The sequence below is a fragment of the Centroberyx affinis genome, unplaced genomic scaffold (genome assembly GCF_046629955.1).
Source record: "Centroberyx affinis isolate AG114_WGS23_722 - 3 ecotype Tasmania unplaced genomic scaffold, CSIRO-AGI_Caff_v1 ptg000399l_1, whole genome shotgun sequence".
NCBI classification, from domain to species: Eukaryota; Metazoa; Chordata; class Actinopteri; order Beryciformes; family Berycidae; genus Centroberyx; species Centroberyx affinis.
Genome location: NW_027279067.1, coordinates 286,089 through 302,637, shown reverse-complemented (window position 1 = coordinate 302,637; position 16,549 = coordinate 286,089). Strand labels below are relative to the sequence as shown.

General features: G+C 45.1%; 1 protein-coding gene across 8 annotated transcripts in view; it reads right to left on the bottom strand.

The window, feature by feature from the left end:
• Positions 1 to 1,178: 1,178 nt before the first annotated feature.
• tenm4 (teneurin transmembrane protein 4) overlaps positions 1,179 to 16,549 on the bottom strand; it is a 113,317-nt gene continuing 97,946 nt past the window's right edge. For all 8 annotated transcript variants that reach the window (XM_071516335.1, XM_071516336.1, XM_071516337.1 and 5 more), the window contains 5 exons: positions 15,570 to 15,805; positions 11,469 to 11,765; positions 8,465 to 10,079; positions 6,244 to 6,386; positions 1,179 to 1,937 (listed from right to left, as the gene is read on the bottom strand). In XM_071516335.1, coding sequence (XP_071372436.1) covers positions 1,179 to 1,937; positions 6,244 to 6,386; positions 8,465 to 10,079; positions 11,469 to 11,765; positions 15,570 to 15,805 — 3,050 coding nt within the window. The remainder of the gene's footprint in view (positions 1,938 to 6,243; positions 6,387 to 8,464; positions 10,080 to 11,468; positions 11,766 to 15,569; positions 15,806 to 16,549) is intronic.

Sequence of the window (16,549 nt, the reverse complement as noted above, 5' to 3'; positions counted from 1 at the left end):
GATCAGTAGAATGTAGTCGGTCTAATGAAAAACACAATAATTGATTTAACTAAACCACCTTTCATAGTTTATTCCATGTGTTGAAACACCCTTAAGTATTGTTCAAGTACAACAATTAACGATAAAAGGGACAATAGTTCACATTTTTTTTAATTCACATTTGTTATACTGTTATTTCATATAGCTATTTATAAAACAAAACTAAAGGTAATTCAAAACCATTCCCATAAAATACCTTTTGTTGTTTAATACAGACATTAATTCCACAGTATTTTCTTACAGGGTTGGCTCTTCACTATTCTCATAATCGAGTTTGTTTGACCACAGTCAAATAAAGAGGAGCAGAGAGCAATTAATGTTATGTTTTCTTTTTCTTCTTCGCAAACGAATTCCAGTCAAAAATAACAAATACACACAAAATAAAAAAGTGACCTCTTATCCCTTTGTTGGCTTTACCATACGATTTCAGCTTGATCAAGCAATTTAGTTAATTTGTAGTTCATACAGAAGGCCATCGACATGCACAGTCAGGGTGCACTGGAGCCTTCCAAGCTAAGACCACAGATGAGTATCAAGCCTCCTCTTAAAAAAATACAAGACATCACACAAATGAAGGTGCTTTGACAAGTTCAGCTGGGGGTTTTGATGAAGGGGTCTACCGCCAACAGAAAATTCTCTCATTATTTATGGATGACTGGGGCTATGAGGTTTTCAAGTATAAAAAAGAAGCGATTAAAAGAGAAGGAATCTCCTTGGCTGAGGCGCAGAAAAGGCAGAATGGAGCAAGCTTGTGAATAACAATCTGCTAGTCTGGCAGCAGAGTGAGCCAGTGAACATAATGCATTACCAATACTCCTCTTGGATTCCTTTGAACAGAATCACCAACAGGGACGAGGAAATGGAGTCACAAAAATAAGTCACAGACATCGCAAATTTTCATCCTCTAGCAGCCGCACTTGGAGGGCAAAGACTGTTAAAGAATCTTCAAAAGGAGAAGGGCACTCTTCTATTAATACAGTGCATCTGATTGCAACCATGTTTTTTTTTTTTACAGTATATTAAAAACCAAGTTGAGCACAGTCGAAGAAACAAAAAAAGTGGTCATGTACGCAACTGTCTTTGGCAAGAAGTCCCATGTCCTATGTGTGAGTCTGTCACTCCAGAGCCTCGTGTTCATGTCACCTTCGGCCCATTTCGCTCTGTCTCATGAAGTGAACGTTGTTCACACTGTCTGCCAGCTCGGGGTACTGGTCGACCGAGACCACATAGTAGCCGTCGTAGCCCTGCGCCTTCCCCGAGCCCAGGAGCTGCTGCTTCTCTCCCTCGGTCCAGGTTCGCGAGCCCTCCTCCCCGTCCCTCAGTCTCTGGCGCTCCCGGGCCCAAGCCTGGGCCACGGCTCTCTGCCGGGCCAGCTCCAGCACTCGAGCTTTCTCCTCATCCACACTGCTGCCGTAACGCGTATTCAGACACAGTGCGCCGTACTGTAGCTGGATGTCAGTAATACGCCTAGTCCTGCCGTTGAGAACAGTGTTGACCTGAGACACTGTCACGTTGACGCCTGTCTCTAGCGTACGCCGGCCCACGGTCATGCCGATGAGGGCCAGGTCTCCCTCCACTGAGCCCAGCTTGACGAAGTAGTGGGTGTCCATCCCGGCGATAGTGAAGTGCAGGTCTTCAAGGTAGAAAGCATCGTTGAGGACTGCAGCCATGCGCCGGCCATCCTCGTTGGCCAAGCTGATGATGTCAGTGCTGATGCGGCCGTCTCGGATAGCGAATTTCACCCCCTTCCCGAAGATGGAGCCTCCGGAAGCAAAGAGCTTCTTGTCCTCAGTCTGAGGACAGCCAGCACTTTTGGCTCTGTAGATCTGTCCAAAACGTTCCAGCTTCACAAAGGCCTTCAGCTGCCTCTGAACTTCACACTGCACACCCAGCACAGACTGCAAAACAAGGACAATTCTTGTTAGTCACACAGCCCCCACAGCGCCTACATACATAATGAAATATCTTTTCTGTTTGTTCTCTGAGCAAGAAAAGAAATGATACGATATCACTGAATTGCTTTTTCAAAGATGTTCTATCAAGTATCTACCAAGACTTTCCTATGCCTCACACCTCTGTTTGGCGTCCTCTCTGGTGTGAGTTTCATATCCTGATGACATAGTCTGCATGAGGAAACTCAGCGGCACTGTCTATTTTCAGATGCTGCCTTTCTCAAAACTGAGAATCATATTGCTTCATTAACACTTCAAACATTTCATATTCAATGCTCTGACTACGGAGCATAAGCCATTCTTTTTCATGTATGACTGAATGAGGATGATTCGTCAATTTTTTGTGATGGTTTCTAAAATGTTAATTTTGCATCAACGTGATGGAAATCATGACTTTTTAACAAAAACAAGCAAAAAAAAATAATCATATGATGTGGGTCTAACATATGCTGGCAAATAAACAAAAGCCTACAAGCTGCTAATGCTGAAAACAGATGTTCTTAAAAAACTAGTTTCAAGAAAGTTGTATCATACTGTAAATTATTTCCTGGAGATCTGTTTTCAACAGGAATGGTCTGGGGTAAAATCTCCAATGGCTTCATTTAAGCATCATTATTAAGCTCATTATACTATTAACAACGACAAAAATTTTTAACACAAGACGGAGAAATAAACCTTAAGCTATCACATATACATACTTGTTGTTCGGTTAAATATCTTCAATACATTACATATAGAAATACTGACATATTTCCCCCACAATTACTATAAATGGCAAATAACAAATCCGTGATTCTTTGAAGCTGTGAATGTATCACGCAGTCAAGGTATGGCTGGGCAGAGGTGTTTGTCAGCAAATGCAAATCTCTCTGATCATTTATGACAGGCATGATATTTTGAAAAAGGGTGAAATTGCTATCTTCTGACAGCCACGCTGTGCCAAATATGAAACAGGACTCAGTCGGTATGTACTGTATATATCTCATTCCTTAAAGCACCAACGCTTTGTATAGATACCACATTCCCTTGGGCCAAAATTAATACTGTGTCCTAATATTACTTGACAGAGATACTCCTCAGGAGGGAAAAAAAACAGAGACATTAAAAGGAGGATAGTGATATGAGATGGGAGCTGGCCAACACACAGTGAGACAGTCGCCCAAACAGATCTGAGCAGCAACAAAAAGGCTCTCGAACGCTGTGCCTTCCTGCCATCGCCCAAGATAAGGGGCTGAGAGCGTCCCGAGGACTCTTTGTCAACCAATCACGACCAACATCCTACTGACAGTTTCTAATTCTGTCTCTCTGCGCCTCCATCAGTGGGTGGCTAGAGGCTGGGGCTATGGGTGGGGATGGACAAGGAAAACAGGCTGCTGTGACCAGCCTATCTACCCCGTCCAGCCTGTCTTCCGTGTGACACGGCATCGGATCCCGCGTCCCTGCTGGCAGCGGCGGGGAGGTGTGGGGGGTGTGGTGGGTGTTCAACTGTGCTGCTGGGCCCAGCGGGAGCGATGGCCTGGGGGACACTTCACACCATGCCACTGCATGTTTGTTTACCGTGCCAACGCGATGACCCGGTCAGCTGTCCCAGGGGCGGCGGGGGAAATGTGGGGGGGGGGGGGGGGGGGGGGGGGGGGGGAATGTCCTCCGCTTTACTGAAACACCCTCCCGGGACACTCCCAGAGAGGCATCATTCACATAGCGTGGGGTGCAATCAGCCCACAGCACAGCTCAGAATCAGAGATCAAGCCTTGTACAGCGCAAACCTCATCTGTCTGGCCCCTCACAGCATTTTTCAATCTGTATGCGGCTTCAGCAGCATGGTGAAATAGGGGCCTAAATGAAAGGAGATGGAAAGGCAGGCGTGCTTTCCTCCTGTATATATATATTTATATATATATATACACGATATATATATATATATATCTACATAAAAAGCCAAGTCTACAGGATATACCGTGTGTAGTTTAAAGGCTATATTTATGCTTCAAAGAACCCTACATTTAATTAGGCTGCTTTGGCCATCTGCAGTTAGGACCAACATAGCATTAACCAGCCCAAAGCACCATTTTTGAAGCTGCAATTCTTAGTCATGCGTCAGTTCAGAAACCATGGTCCTAGATAAGAATATCATGCCTTGCACACAGGGTAAAAACTAATTATCTCAAACATTTCCTTACATATCACCTGCAGTAAATACTCCAGAGGTGTGGAAAAGGAAATAGCTCCCTGACAAACATGGGTAAAACCTCAAAATCTAGGCTAGCATATCTATTTTAAGCCTCAATACAGGATTTTTAGAGCAGTTATGCCCTATCATGGGTATTCTTGAATATATACTTGAAAGGATGGTTTGTAGATGGAAAATTAGCTTTCAATGCTATCATTACTCAAATGGGCCTACTTTTATCCAGTGCTTCCAGGCAAAGAAAATATAAACAAAGTCACTATAGCTTCAAAATACAACTCATATTTAACTTTGACATATTAAAGTTTCCAACAATTTGATAGTGAAAAACCTAACCAACCAGATATTTTGACTTGTTGTGGTGGGGTTACCCTGTTTTTTTAAATTGGGGTTAAGGACTGGTACTTTAAAAGCCAGTATTTGACCCCGCAGTGAAACACCACACCGGCAGCAATTTGCCCCCCAATTACACTCATTAAGTAATTTTGAAAAAAGGCTAAAAGTGGCTGTTGATAAACGGTTTTCTGGCATTCAAAAGTGTTGATGAATTGCTAGGTCTGAGATGACAAGCCAGCAGGTAAAGAGTCGAAGCCTCTGCCCGGCTTATCAACTGATTCTGTCGGTTTTGCAATTGTACGCCTGGTGGGAGAGTTGCATTTATTCCATCTAATCTACTACCCTATTCCATCATATCTGCTCTCAAATATTTGAAATGGAAATAGTAGGAACGTCTTTGAATTGAATTAGATTCTTCCTCTTTTGCGGCTCCTTTGTAGATTGCACCTGGGGTGAGTTCAGAGATTCCCTATGGAGTGGGAGGCACAAGCTGCATGCACGAGTCGCCCCCGGGGGTTTTAGACAGGAACCCTCCCAAAGCATGTTAGCATGCTAGTCGAGGACCTAACTGGGATTTCTACTATTATGGTTTAGCGCTTCATATATGACCTGTAGTTTACAGGAGAGACAAAATACCATCTTCAGATTCTAAAGTGTTTCATTTCCTGTGTAATTGACCGTGGCGTGCTGCAGTGCCTCAAGTAACACTTCCTTTCATGACTCTTATGCATATGAAGCGTATATGAGAGCAGGTGAATACATACATGTTGTCATGTTTCATTACTTGGCCGTTTTTTATTGTCAGAGCCAACAAACACCCAGCATGCCTTTAAAACCCATAGTATGGGCTACACCTTTGCAACAATGGAATGAAATATACGTCTATGTTTTGGACAGAAACAATTGGAGAAAATAGGATTTATGAAAATAAAGAGGAGACATAATTCACAAACTCATGCACTCGACATGCCTGGTTTTCTAATTTTAAATGCTAGTTTAACTGCTTTTAGTTGCATGTATCAAAAAGGAAACTCCAACAGTCATACAGTCACACACAGTCAGTAGAATAGTTCTTCACATCACTTATTCTGCCCTTTAAGACGGTTGGTTAGTTTGAAAGTCAGAGCTTTGGATAACATTGTATTGTATCATTCCAGGGGCTTTTAGGCTTCCAAATGGGAGAGGACACCTCTTTTATTAGCCATTAAAGCCCATCGTGTTAAGGTAACAGCCCGAGTGTCGCTCAACACGACTCTGGCCTGGCCTGCCACTGGCCTCCTGATGGGTGGCATTGTCTAGTCTTGCTGTAACCAAACCCAAGACAACAACAGCAGCCTCTTCAATAATTCAGGTGAGTTGGAGGCGACTTAAAAGGGCTGATAAACGCGGGAATCAGAGCATGTCTGCTACTTCTCAGACTCTGGCTAAGGGTGTAAGACTGAGATGAAATCAATGGGCAGTGGTAGAGGGAATGGAGAGTGAATTTCCCTAATGGCAGGACAATTACAAGAGCTGTTTAGCCTGACCCCATTCCCCAAGATGAGGGCCAGGAGCAGAGACCTGGCTCACTGGGCCGTGGTTTGGCCTGATAGCTGGCGGCTCCTACGGGAGTCTGGCTACACAGAGCATGTCTATTTGCTAATGATGTTGGAAAGGAGAGGAGCAAGGGTGGAAGAGGATGATCTGTGGTCAGGTGAAAGGCGGGAGAGGTGAGAGTGACTGGCGTACCTTGGTGCTATCCCACTCCTGCGTCTTGATCTGGGTGCGAACGAGCTCGTAGGACGGCTCCATGGCGTCTGTGTTTGGTTTGCGATAGCCGGGAATGACGTTGTACAGCTGGAAGCCGAAGGTCACCAGCCAGCTATTCACGTCTGTGGAGGACGGATAACATCAAACACACACATAGAGAAACAGCAAATTAGCTCCTGCATATACTATTATCTAAATGGACATAATCACTTCTGGCTCAAGAGAACCCCCACGGCACAGTAAGAATGATGAATTTTTAACAGCTTGACATTGCGTGGTCAAGTGGCTGTCTCCTTGAAATACTTCACTCTGTTTGAACACTTGATTTGTTTCTGAAAGTGGACAAGCTATGATTAACACTTGAGATGGTGGCAATGATTCATATCCACTCCTACAGGTGCTGCACTAATGACACACAGCTGGTTCCCAGAAACTCAAGTGACATCTGAGAGTGGCTGCTGTGCTAATTATTATATACACTTTCATTTTTTGTCTTCTCAGCCCAGCTTAGTCTTCACATACAGTACATGTGATTTTACAGGAGAGTCAGTGGATTCTTCAGTATTAGGTTTAAAAGTGAGGTGTGGTGGGATTCAATCCATGCAGTCAGGAAGATGTGGTAAAACATATCCCGCTGTCATCCCTTGTGATGAGTTGTCACTAATTTTGGATATCATAGAGAAGGCTACAGACACGACTGGAAGCACAGCCCGTTAAATCTGAGCCATTTGTTTCTTGCCCCGTCCGATGTATTTGTTATGGACAGCAGAATCATTGCGGTGACACTTAGGGGGCAAGTTTGTCACAGCTTGGCATTGCCACATTGTGGCACCTGACAAAGCTTTTTTAAATAAGAATTTGTTTGAGGACAATGAAAGGACCCTGGTAATTTAGTGAAAGGAATGGAAATGTCAGCGCCATCAATCACAATTGAGGCAGACCCACTCCAGTATATCTAACAGTCTGCTTAGCATTCAAATGCCAGTCAGGCCCCTAATGGTGGACTGTGAAGCTGAACGTCTTTCTGTTTGGCTGGCAGCTAAATGGTTTTGTTGAACATAGAGAGGTGCAAGCCTCGAGTTCACCTGGACAAAAAGTGACTCTTTATCATTTCAGTGCTGTCTACAGGTAAATGAATGAAGGAGAAAAGGAGAAAGTGTATTATTTCATAGCCAGAATAAATATTATCTAGTAAATTTAATGCAAAAATGAAAAGTGTATTAAACAATTTGCTTATTCATGACTGAAATCTCATGGCAGCTGATTGGTTTAACCACAGAGTATCCTTAACAATGTTGTTTTCCTTCCAGCCAAAGGGGTTGATACAACAGGCCCTGGCTGGGGTTTCTGTGGATCCATTGTGCTTTCCTTCTCCACTGGGGTGCTTTCACTGCCATTTACCTCCTCCCTACCACAAAGCAACACAGAATGATGTGATATTTCTGGGAAGGGACCTGAGTGTTCAACAACAGAGGGGGCTTTGCTGTACACCATTGTTCCCTTTGAGCACTTTCAAAACGATAGCCATTGGACACATGCGCGCGTGCATGCACCCACACACACACACACACACACACACGTACACGTACACACACATACACACCCAGGTACAAAACAGAGCAGTCTGGAGAGCCTGAAAAACAACTTCAATATCCCAGTGAGGAAGCTCTTTAAAAACCTCCCTTGCACACCGGCTTTCAATTTAATGTTGGCAGGAGCTACACTTCCGTTTGCGGTTTGTTGTTTTGTATAAAAATGCAGCAAATTTGACTGAAAAAAACTAAAATGATTATTTCAGTGTTGTTCACTGCACTGCAAGCCATAGCAGTATAACATAGGAATGAGTTAGATATGGGAGCTTGTCTGGAAAAACTGCCCTGGGCCCTTTCCTCCCCCTCCACATGACAGTGAAATTTTAGCACCACAAAAGCAGTAATATGCATTATTGATTGTTCTTCTGGGACCCCCTTGACATCTGTCAACAGTGCTATTCCTATATAGCTCCTTATACCCAGACTTCTGTGAATATACAGCATTTTCTTATAGTCAGTAAACAATTCAAATAATTATTTTGGTTATTTTGAGGCTGCCTGTTTGTTGGAGCATGTTTCATTTGCAGCTGTTCAAACTAAAAAAAAAGAGAAAAAACAGCCACAGGCAGCAGACCTCTATAAAACATGGGTTTGGTTAGCAAACCTACCAGTCATGTAGCACTTTATCTCCTTGTTGTTGCTCAGAGGGTTGTTATTCTTGAACATGTACAAGTTGAAGGGCACGATGCGGTTGCTGTTGAGGCGGTTCCACACCTCGTGGTCAGGCGTGGTCCAGCGGCCGGCTAGGACGTCATAGTCTCGGCGGCCCATGTGGACCAGTCTGCTGAGCGGCTCGTACAGGCCTCCCTGGTAGCCCACTATGAGCTGGAAGCTGGGGTTGGTGTCCAGGTAAACCTCTCCGAACGCCGTGTGGAGGATCTGCTTGATCATGAGGCCCGAGCCGCTGAACACGGCCAGCGGGGTGCCGATGTTATCGCAGGCCACGTAGAACTCGTCCCCGCTGCTCAGCTCCATGGCGAACAGGTGTCCCTGCAGGTCGTAGTAGAGCGAGGTGATCTCGGAGCTGGAGTGGTTGTACATGTGGGTGACCCGCGTGGGGCTGGACAAGTCGGCGTAGAAGAACTGCAAGTGGTGGCCCATGCTGCTCCTGCTGGACACCCTCCTGCCCAGGCCGTCGTAGCGGTACCTGATGCTCCAGCCGCTCACCTTGTTGTACACCTTGACCAGAAGGCCGGCCGAGTTGTACTCAAAGTAGTCGTTCCCCCTCTGCTTGAGGAAACCGTCCTCGTCCATCCTGTACTGGACATCACCCAGGCGAGTGATGCAGTCTCTGATGTCGTAGCGGAGCGGCGTGAGGCGGGCGCTGTTGCCGGGGCTGAGGAGGTGCAGGTTGCCGTTCAGGTCGTAGCTGTACCTCCACAGGGGCTTGTCGTTGATGGAGACCACCTGGAGCTGACCGTCAGCGTCGTACTCGTAGGTGTAGCGCGTGGTGTTGGCGTAGGGCCCGACCTTCAGCTCCTTGGCCACCACACGGCCCATGTTGTCATACTGCACCATCATCCAGTACATGAGTGAGCGAAAGATCTCATATTGGACCTCCTTCACCCGACCGTAAGCGTCAAAGTGTTTGGTGTGGGTCATGACTGCCGTGGTGATAATCTGATTTATGTCGTAATAGATTACTCCAAATTTACCAAACTGCTCTGTTTTGCCGGACACGTCATCGTAGCGATACAGGTCGATGGGCAGCGGCGTCTCATTGATGACCGCCTGCATGCTGGTGACCCGGAAGCTGTTGTCGTAGACGTAGTCGAACCTGGCGTTGACCATGCCCTCTTCACTGAAGCGGAAGATCTGCCTGTCAATCAGCGGGCCGATCTGCCGGTAGCGGATGGTGCAGGTGAAGCCCTCGCTCTGCAGGTTGACCGTCTTCAGCATGCCGGCCACCTCGTCGTAGGAGAAACCGATGCGCGTGGTGTCATAGAGAATCTCCAGCAGCTTGGCGAGCTTGCCGTATTTGTAGATGACCCTGCGGCCCGTGCCCAGGTAGGTGGTCTGCAGCAACTGGCCGTCCTCGCTGTAGTCCTGGAGCACTGAAGCGTTACCTTCAGGGGGCCGGTAGGTGTTTCTGTAGTAGCCAATGGAGCGGGAGGTCTCCAGGGTCTGCCGTGCCACGTTGGGCATGGTCACAGAGGAGAGGCGGTCATTTTTGTCAAACTCAAAGATATACTGCCTCTGGCTGTACAGCAGCAGTACCATGGACTGTGAAGAGAAGAGGAAGCAGTCAGAATAGAAAAGAGTTATTTCAGATACATAAGATTTATTAGGAAGATATACTAGGGATATTCCTTGCCAGTCACGTAAGGTACATATGAGGAAATAAAGCCATATTTCCTCCTATGTACCTTAGGTGACTGGCAAGGAATATCCCTAGTATATTTGTTTAGGTATTGTACCCGCCAACCATCAGTTTTTTCTGTCCTCTGCTACCTCAGATCCAAGAAGCACTCCTTTCTTATTCTTTTATAAGACTGATTAGGTCTTGCATCTCTGTGTGGTAACAATATATTTAGTTAAGACATAAGGAAGTTTAACACTCTCAGCTATTTTCATCTATTTCTTAGCTATTTTTTCATGACAGAAACCACTGTGCCACTGCCATAAAATAAAACAAGAGCCATTAAAATAATTGCTATAAAATTGTGTCTTTACAAACAGTAATTACACTGCTATGTAATTATACAAAGGAAAAGTTGCATAATTCAAACATAATTCAAAGTAGCTTTTAACAAGTTCCTTATGTTACCTACATACTATGTACTGAGTCAGTAAGTGGGGTTGAATTTGTAGGTTGGGAATGTACAAGAGACTTGGCTGGTGTACCACAAAAGGACAAGCAAAATGTCAAAAGCAATAATATATTAGGCATGCATGTCTGAATCAGACCAAATCTAATTTACATCTTGAAAGTGGAGTTGTTGATATTCCTCTGACATTAAGATGTCCTTACGAGATGATTTCATAAACAGGCTGCTTCTTGTTTCATGTTTGTGGGATCTTTTGATCCAAACAGCATGAGGGAGCTGAATTTTTCACAACTCGGCAAACGGCAGTTTCCATGAGCGCCCTTCTTGGACAAATAAATGATGTCTTTAAATCATTTCTAAGGCTGTCACAACAGGCTGCCAACATCTCAGCACTTACGGGTGGTTGAAAAACTCACTACAGACTATTAACAGGGTGACTGGCTGCCATTTTCATATTAAATGCCTAAGCTGGAGAATCGAAGCCCTTCACATTCTCCCCAAAGATCTTGCCTTTAATTAGTGAGTAGAAAGTGACATTTCACTCCGTTCTTCTTATCAGAGCTATTTTGGGTTGAACCGCACTGTCAGACTGTGGTAACAATGTATAACGTGTGTGGGGTGCATCAGACTGGCTTTTATTACATTTCTGCAGACGTCTGTGTGACAGAGCTTGATAATACAGCACAAACTAGAGAATTAAAAGTTAACTTTGAACTGAAGTCTAAAATCTCTTCCTCAAGGCTATGAACACATCTCCAAGGTTCAATTGTACAACTTGCTCCCAAGGTCTTCAATTACTTTTCCAGTGCATTACATCAGCAACTACAGCAGCCATCGTTCTTACCTTCTCAAGGTAAGTGTAGCTCCATGATTTTCCATCAGCAAATATCTGGGAGGAGATTCTGCCATTCTGGTCATACTCCATGCGCACAGACATGGTGCCCCGCTGGATGCCCGCCACATGCCCGCCGGAGGAGTAGGTGACGTTGACTCCGTTCAGGCGGCTGCTCGGCGCCCACAGGGTGGGGCGGCCAGCGTGGTCGTAGTGGATCCGTAACGTGAACTTCCTGTGGTCATCGTAGACCTTCTCCGTTCTGGTGATTCGATCGAAGTCTAGTGACAGCAAGTTCCTGTTATGAACCTGTTGGAGAGGGTGCAGGGAGTTAAAAACATCCAATGTGACCAACGAACACGGAATAAACATGTTTGGAAGTTCGCAGTGATCGGGAGGACTTTGTGCGGTGCTCTTTTGAGCTGGAACCCTGTGAGGAGGGCTGTAATCTTAAAGCGATTATTTCATATTCTTCTTTTAATAGCTTTTAATTACAACAGAGGAGCTGTATCTCAGGAGTACAGGAGTCATTGAAGTGATGCAATTATAAGAATTACCATATTTCTTTGTTTGTGTAAAAATGCAGTAGAGTCTTAGTGGGAGTATGCCTATTCATGCAAGAAACATTAGAGCTGCATTGATCATTAAATTCATTTCCAGTGCTTACTGAAAAGAATTACCAGGCACAGATGACTCTCATTTTATTTAGCCATTTCCGTAAATTGGAAAAGAGGTGGAAAAAAATCAATTCCACTCCTGTGTGGCTCAGAACATTGTTTCAATGACACTTCACATTTTTTTGCCCTATTTGAATGCACAAGGCTGCACCCAGTGACCTTAGGCCTCACTGTGATCAGAGCAGAAAGACACTCCTCTGAAGAGAGTAATCCTTAAGGCCACATCCAGGTCAGCACGGAGAGGAAGCCACTGCCTTTGTGTGAGAGACGGCTCCTGTGCTGCAGCCCAAATGATCCACCGACAGCTCTAGCATCACATTTCTCTATCACCAGCCACTGCCTGTATGCAGAGGCAACAGAGGAAAAAACAAATTGAACTTTAGGAGAAAAAGGTCTTATGTAGCAAATCTGTATGAACACTACTTCCAACGCCATCTGGCAGATTTAGGTAAATTTGGTGAAAGAGGTCTTAAACTTTAATTAAAACTACACCACACACACACACACACTCTCCCACATACACAACTTCGCCTTCCCCATCTCCTCCATCCTCCATGTCGTTTCTGATTAATCTACATGGTTTCTCTCAAGGTATGCTGGCATTTGGCTTGGCACAACACTTGGCAAGGCTTAACAACATCTTAAAACAGCTCTGAAAGCTGCTCCTGGCTTCTTTCCAGTTGCATGCCAGAGAGCGGGTCGCAGGGGGCCGCTGAGAAGCCTCACTCTTTCAATCGCACATTGAGAAAAGCATGCTGGGGTCTCTCATCTGTGAAGGGACAATTACACCAGAGGCAATTAATGTCACTGATACCTAATTGAGAGGATTACTTTACACTAAAAGCAACAGATTCATGAAGAGCACAATCCCCTGAAGGTTTGGAGCTGCACGAGCAATTTGAGCCCAATTTGAGACCGAGAAGGGGCCCTCCTCCAGTGGATCTCTGTGTGGGTCCACCGGTGTCGAGAGAAGAACAGGGGCACCCACATTACTTAGTTTCTCTTTTACAAAGAAGGCTGTCTCTGCAAAAGGCTTAGTATCATAACAAGTGTCAAACTGCAAAGACAAATTGGAATTAGTGTAGCTTTTAGATAGTCGTTTGTTAGACTAAGAAGATAAGTGACTGGACATCAAAGGCTGAGCCTCTTCCTCTGGCATTCCTTGAAACACTGGACACAGTGTTTGGGACTTTTGGGCTTTCATAGGTAGGAGAGGCCTGCAGTCTGCCCAGACGATTGTTGTAGTCTGATTCCAACAGAAAATAAGGTGCAAGAGAGAGAAAGCTCCTCATACCAGGATCTCGTTTGCCAGAGACCCAACAGGCTGGAAAAAACCTCTTACAGCAGAGATCCCAGGATCCCATGAGAATGGAAACCCACTCAAGGGGAATTATTTTAAATTGGACATTGCCTCTAACAGGAAAATCTTAAAGAAAGTAGATGTGTAAGAAGAGAGATAGTTACAGTACACTACAGCTAGCATGTTCCATTTGAAACCTTCCTAAACATAAAATGATGCCTCTGTTTCCACGATGCTCAATTACTGCGATAATTCATCACACAGTGATTTTTATGTCAAATGACAATCTCGATCTGTCATTTCAAAAGTGAAAATGCCTGATCTGTTAAATGGTTCTCATCATTAATTCAACATTTACTCAGTTTGTTTTCTTCAATAACATCAATTATGTTTATTCACATATTGCAATCAAAGCATGTGAGATAAGAGCTGTAATCTTTTTTTTCTGTTTCTGATTGTTCCCTCTTTTGAACAAACAGCCGTGCATTATAAGACAGTGGTGATAATACAATACTGACATAGTGATATCACTCTGTGTACAAGGAGACAGCTTTGCCTTTGCCTTCCATTCCAGATTGAAGCGGTGGAGGATCTTTGCTCTGGCAGAGTGGCAGCCAGAAAGATTCTCCCATTACATTTACAAACTACTCAAGCTGACAGGCGGCCCCGTTTCCATGGAGAGAAACAGAGTTTCTGTGCCCTGGCAGCATAAATCATGAGCTTTCCGGCTGGCTGGGAGAGGCAAGCCCAAGTGGCACGTGTCGCTGTGGTAGGGGTAAACCGAGGTCCATCATTGACCCGTTTAGCTTTGGGATATGGTAACACAACACAGCACACGCACATACGGATTCACATAGTGAAACAAATACAGCCAGAGAAACAAACTCAAACACAGACAGCCAGAACCCAAACGCTTTCCTCCGTCATCTTCGCTCATTCTCAACACAACAAAAATCCAAGCAGGCAGAGCCACACAGTTGCCTCTCTTGCTCTCTTTCTCACGCATCCTCCTTTTCTTTTTCCCAGTCTCTCCCCCCACTCGCTGCCACACACTCACCCAGCCACCCACGTAATATCACTTGACATGCCACTCAAGGTCGCTCAATGATTCCAGCTCTGTTCATCCCTCTGTTCTCGCCATTAGGCTGCTCCCATTTCCTATCTCACCCCTGGGGCCATTGTCTGTAACATACATTAGAGGCTTTCACTTCCAAAGGGACGACAGGGCCATTAAATGAACAACCAATGACAGGCAAAGTGGCACCTCCCCATTAGCTATGTCGCCTCCCAAAGCATGTGGAAGACGACTTAACCAAGGATGTTGTTTGTCTTACAAAAGGCAAGAACAACAAAACAAAATGAGGTAATCAAGTCAGAATAAATTATCGGTGCTCCCTCTGTTAACAGCGCAATTTTCCAGTGGGTCATTCTAGGCGCTTTGTTATGGTCAAACATTGTGCGTTCATCCCATTATGAAAAGGGACCTGGTGTTATTTTGTGTGTAACAGCATTATCATTGCAAGGTTAGCTTACTGAGGCCATTTACCAACTAGGTCACATGGATTGATTGGTTCTGTTACTGCCTCTCTGAAGGTTTGACTGGGCTGCAGAAATTTAACACGACACTACTTTTTTTCACCAGACCTTTCCTGTTCTACTGAAGACATGAATCAAAACGTGTGTGTGGGCTCGTGTGAGTCTGAGCTGATTTTATTCCACCCACCAAGCTGATAAGCCGGTGGTTTAAAGCCTTGGTTTCATATTGGTGCAGAGGGGAGAGGTTGGGAAGTTTCTGTGAGCCTGGGGAGTCATTTCTCAAATAACCTTGGTAGATCCTTGCTGGACTGTGTCAAACACCCAACACACACAGTAACTGCACTTAGACTTCCAGCAGAGAGGCTTGCTATCACTGTTAGCCTACACCTCAAAGGCCGCACCAAGGGATGCAGAAACTTAACTCAGTCACGACTCAATTGCACAGTGAGTGCAGTCATCAAAAGGAGGCAGCCGAAATTCAGTGGCATTTTTAGGGAAAGGAAAATTTTCATCATTCCCTTCCTCCTTAAACAGTGATTGCGGTCCTTTATAAGCGTGTGTAAGCATGTGAGCCACTCCACAGCAACATGGCGTCCTTACCCGGAGTCTGCGTCCGTACACAGTGACCTGGCCGCGCGCCTGCTCCTTCCTCTGTCTCCACTCCACCAGGTTGAGGCCGTTGTCGATGGCCAGCGTGACGTTCCTCTTGCTGACCGTGGGGTTAACTGTGCCGGCCAGCAGGTGGGGCTCAGTGTGCAGGGACACCTCCATGCCATTGGCCAGCACCAGCCGCAGAGAGCCATCCAGACCAATGAAATAGCTGTTCCGAACTTGATCTGAGACATAGAGGGGGCATTGGAGAAAATGATTAGGATTGAGGGGAAAAAAACAATCAGAGCCTCTTGTAGCTGATGTAAGAGGACTAAATCTAATATTCATCTCAGTGAGACACAAACATAATATGATCTAAAATGGCTGCTCAGCAAAAAGCAAGCCTTCAGCAGCAGTATTTAACTGAAACACTGCGATAATGTTGGGTCTATGACAACAAAGATCAATAGTGAGAGGTTTCACAGTGCCAGTAAAGTAAAGTTTTACAGCTGTTGCAGTAGCCTGGAGGATATGGGGGAATGAAAACTATCAAAGCAGCTAGCTTGCCTGTGGCCACAGAGCAGACAGGGTGAAACACACACGCACACACACACACACACACACACACACACATACATGCATTCACAAGGGATAAATCTGGGCCTGTCTGTCACTGTCCCCAGGTGACGACAGCCTGTGCTCCAGACCAGTGGCTAATGTTTCCACTGAGCATCTCTTGTACATTCATCAGAGAATGTCTCCTTCTCGCCTCCTGTCAGCACACTGACAGGGACCAGGATGAATATTATTCTCATTAAGAACGGTTTAAAATTAATGGCTTGTCAAACAGCACATTAATTAGTTGACTTCATTCAACAGAAAAAAACCCCAAAACAATCAAAACACACACTTTGTGACTTCCTCGTGCTGACATGTCAGGTGTAAGTGGGTGTGACACTGTGTTTCCACATCTTTATTTTGCAGGGAGA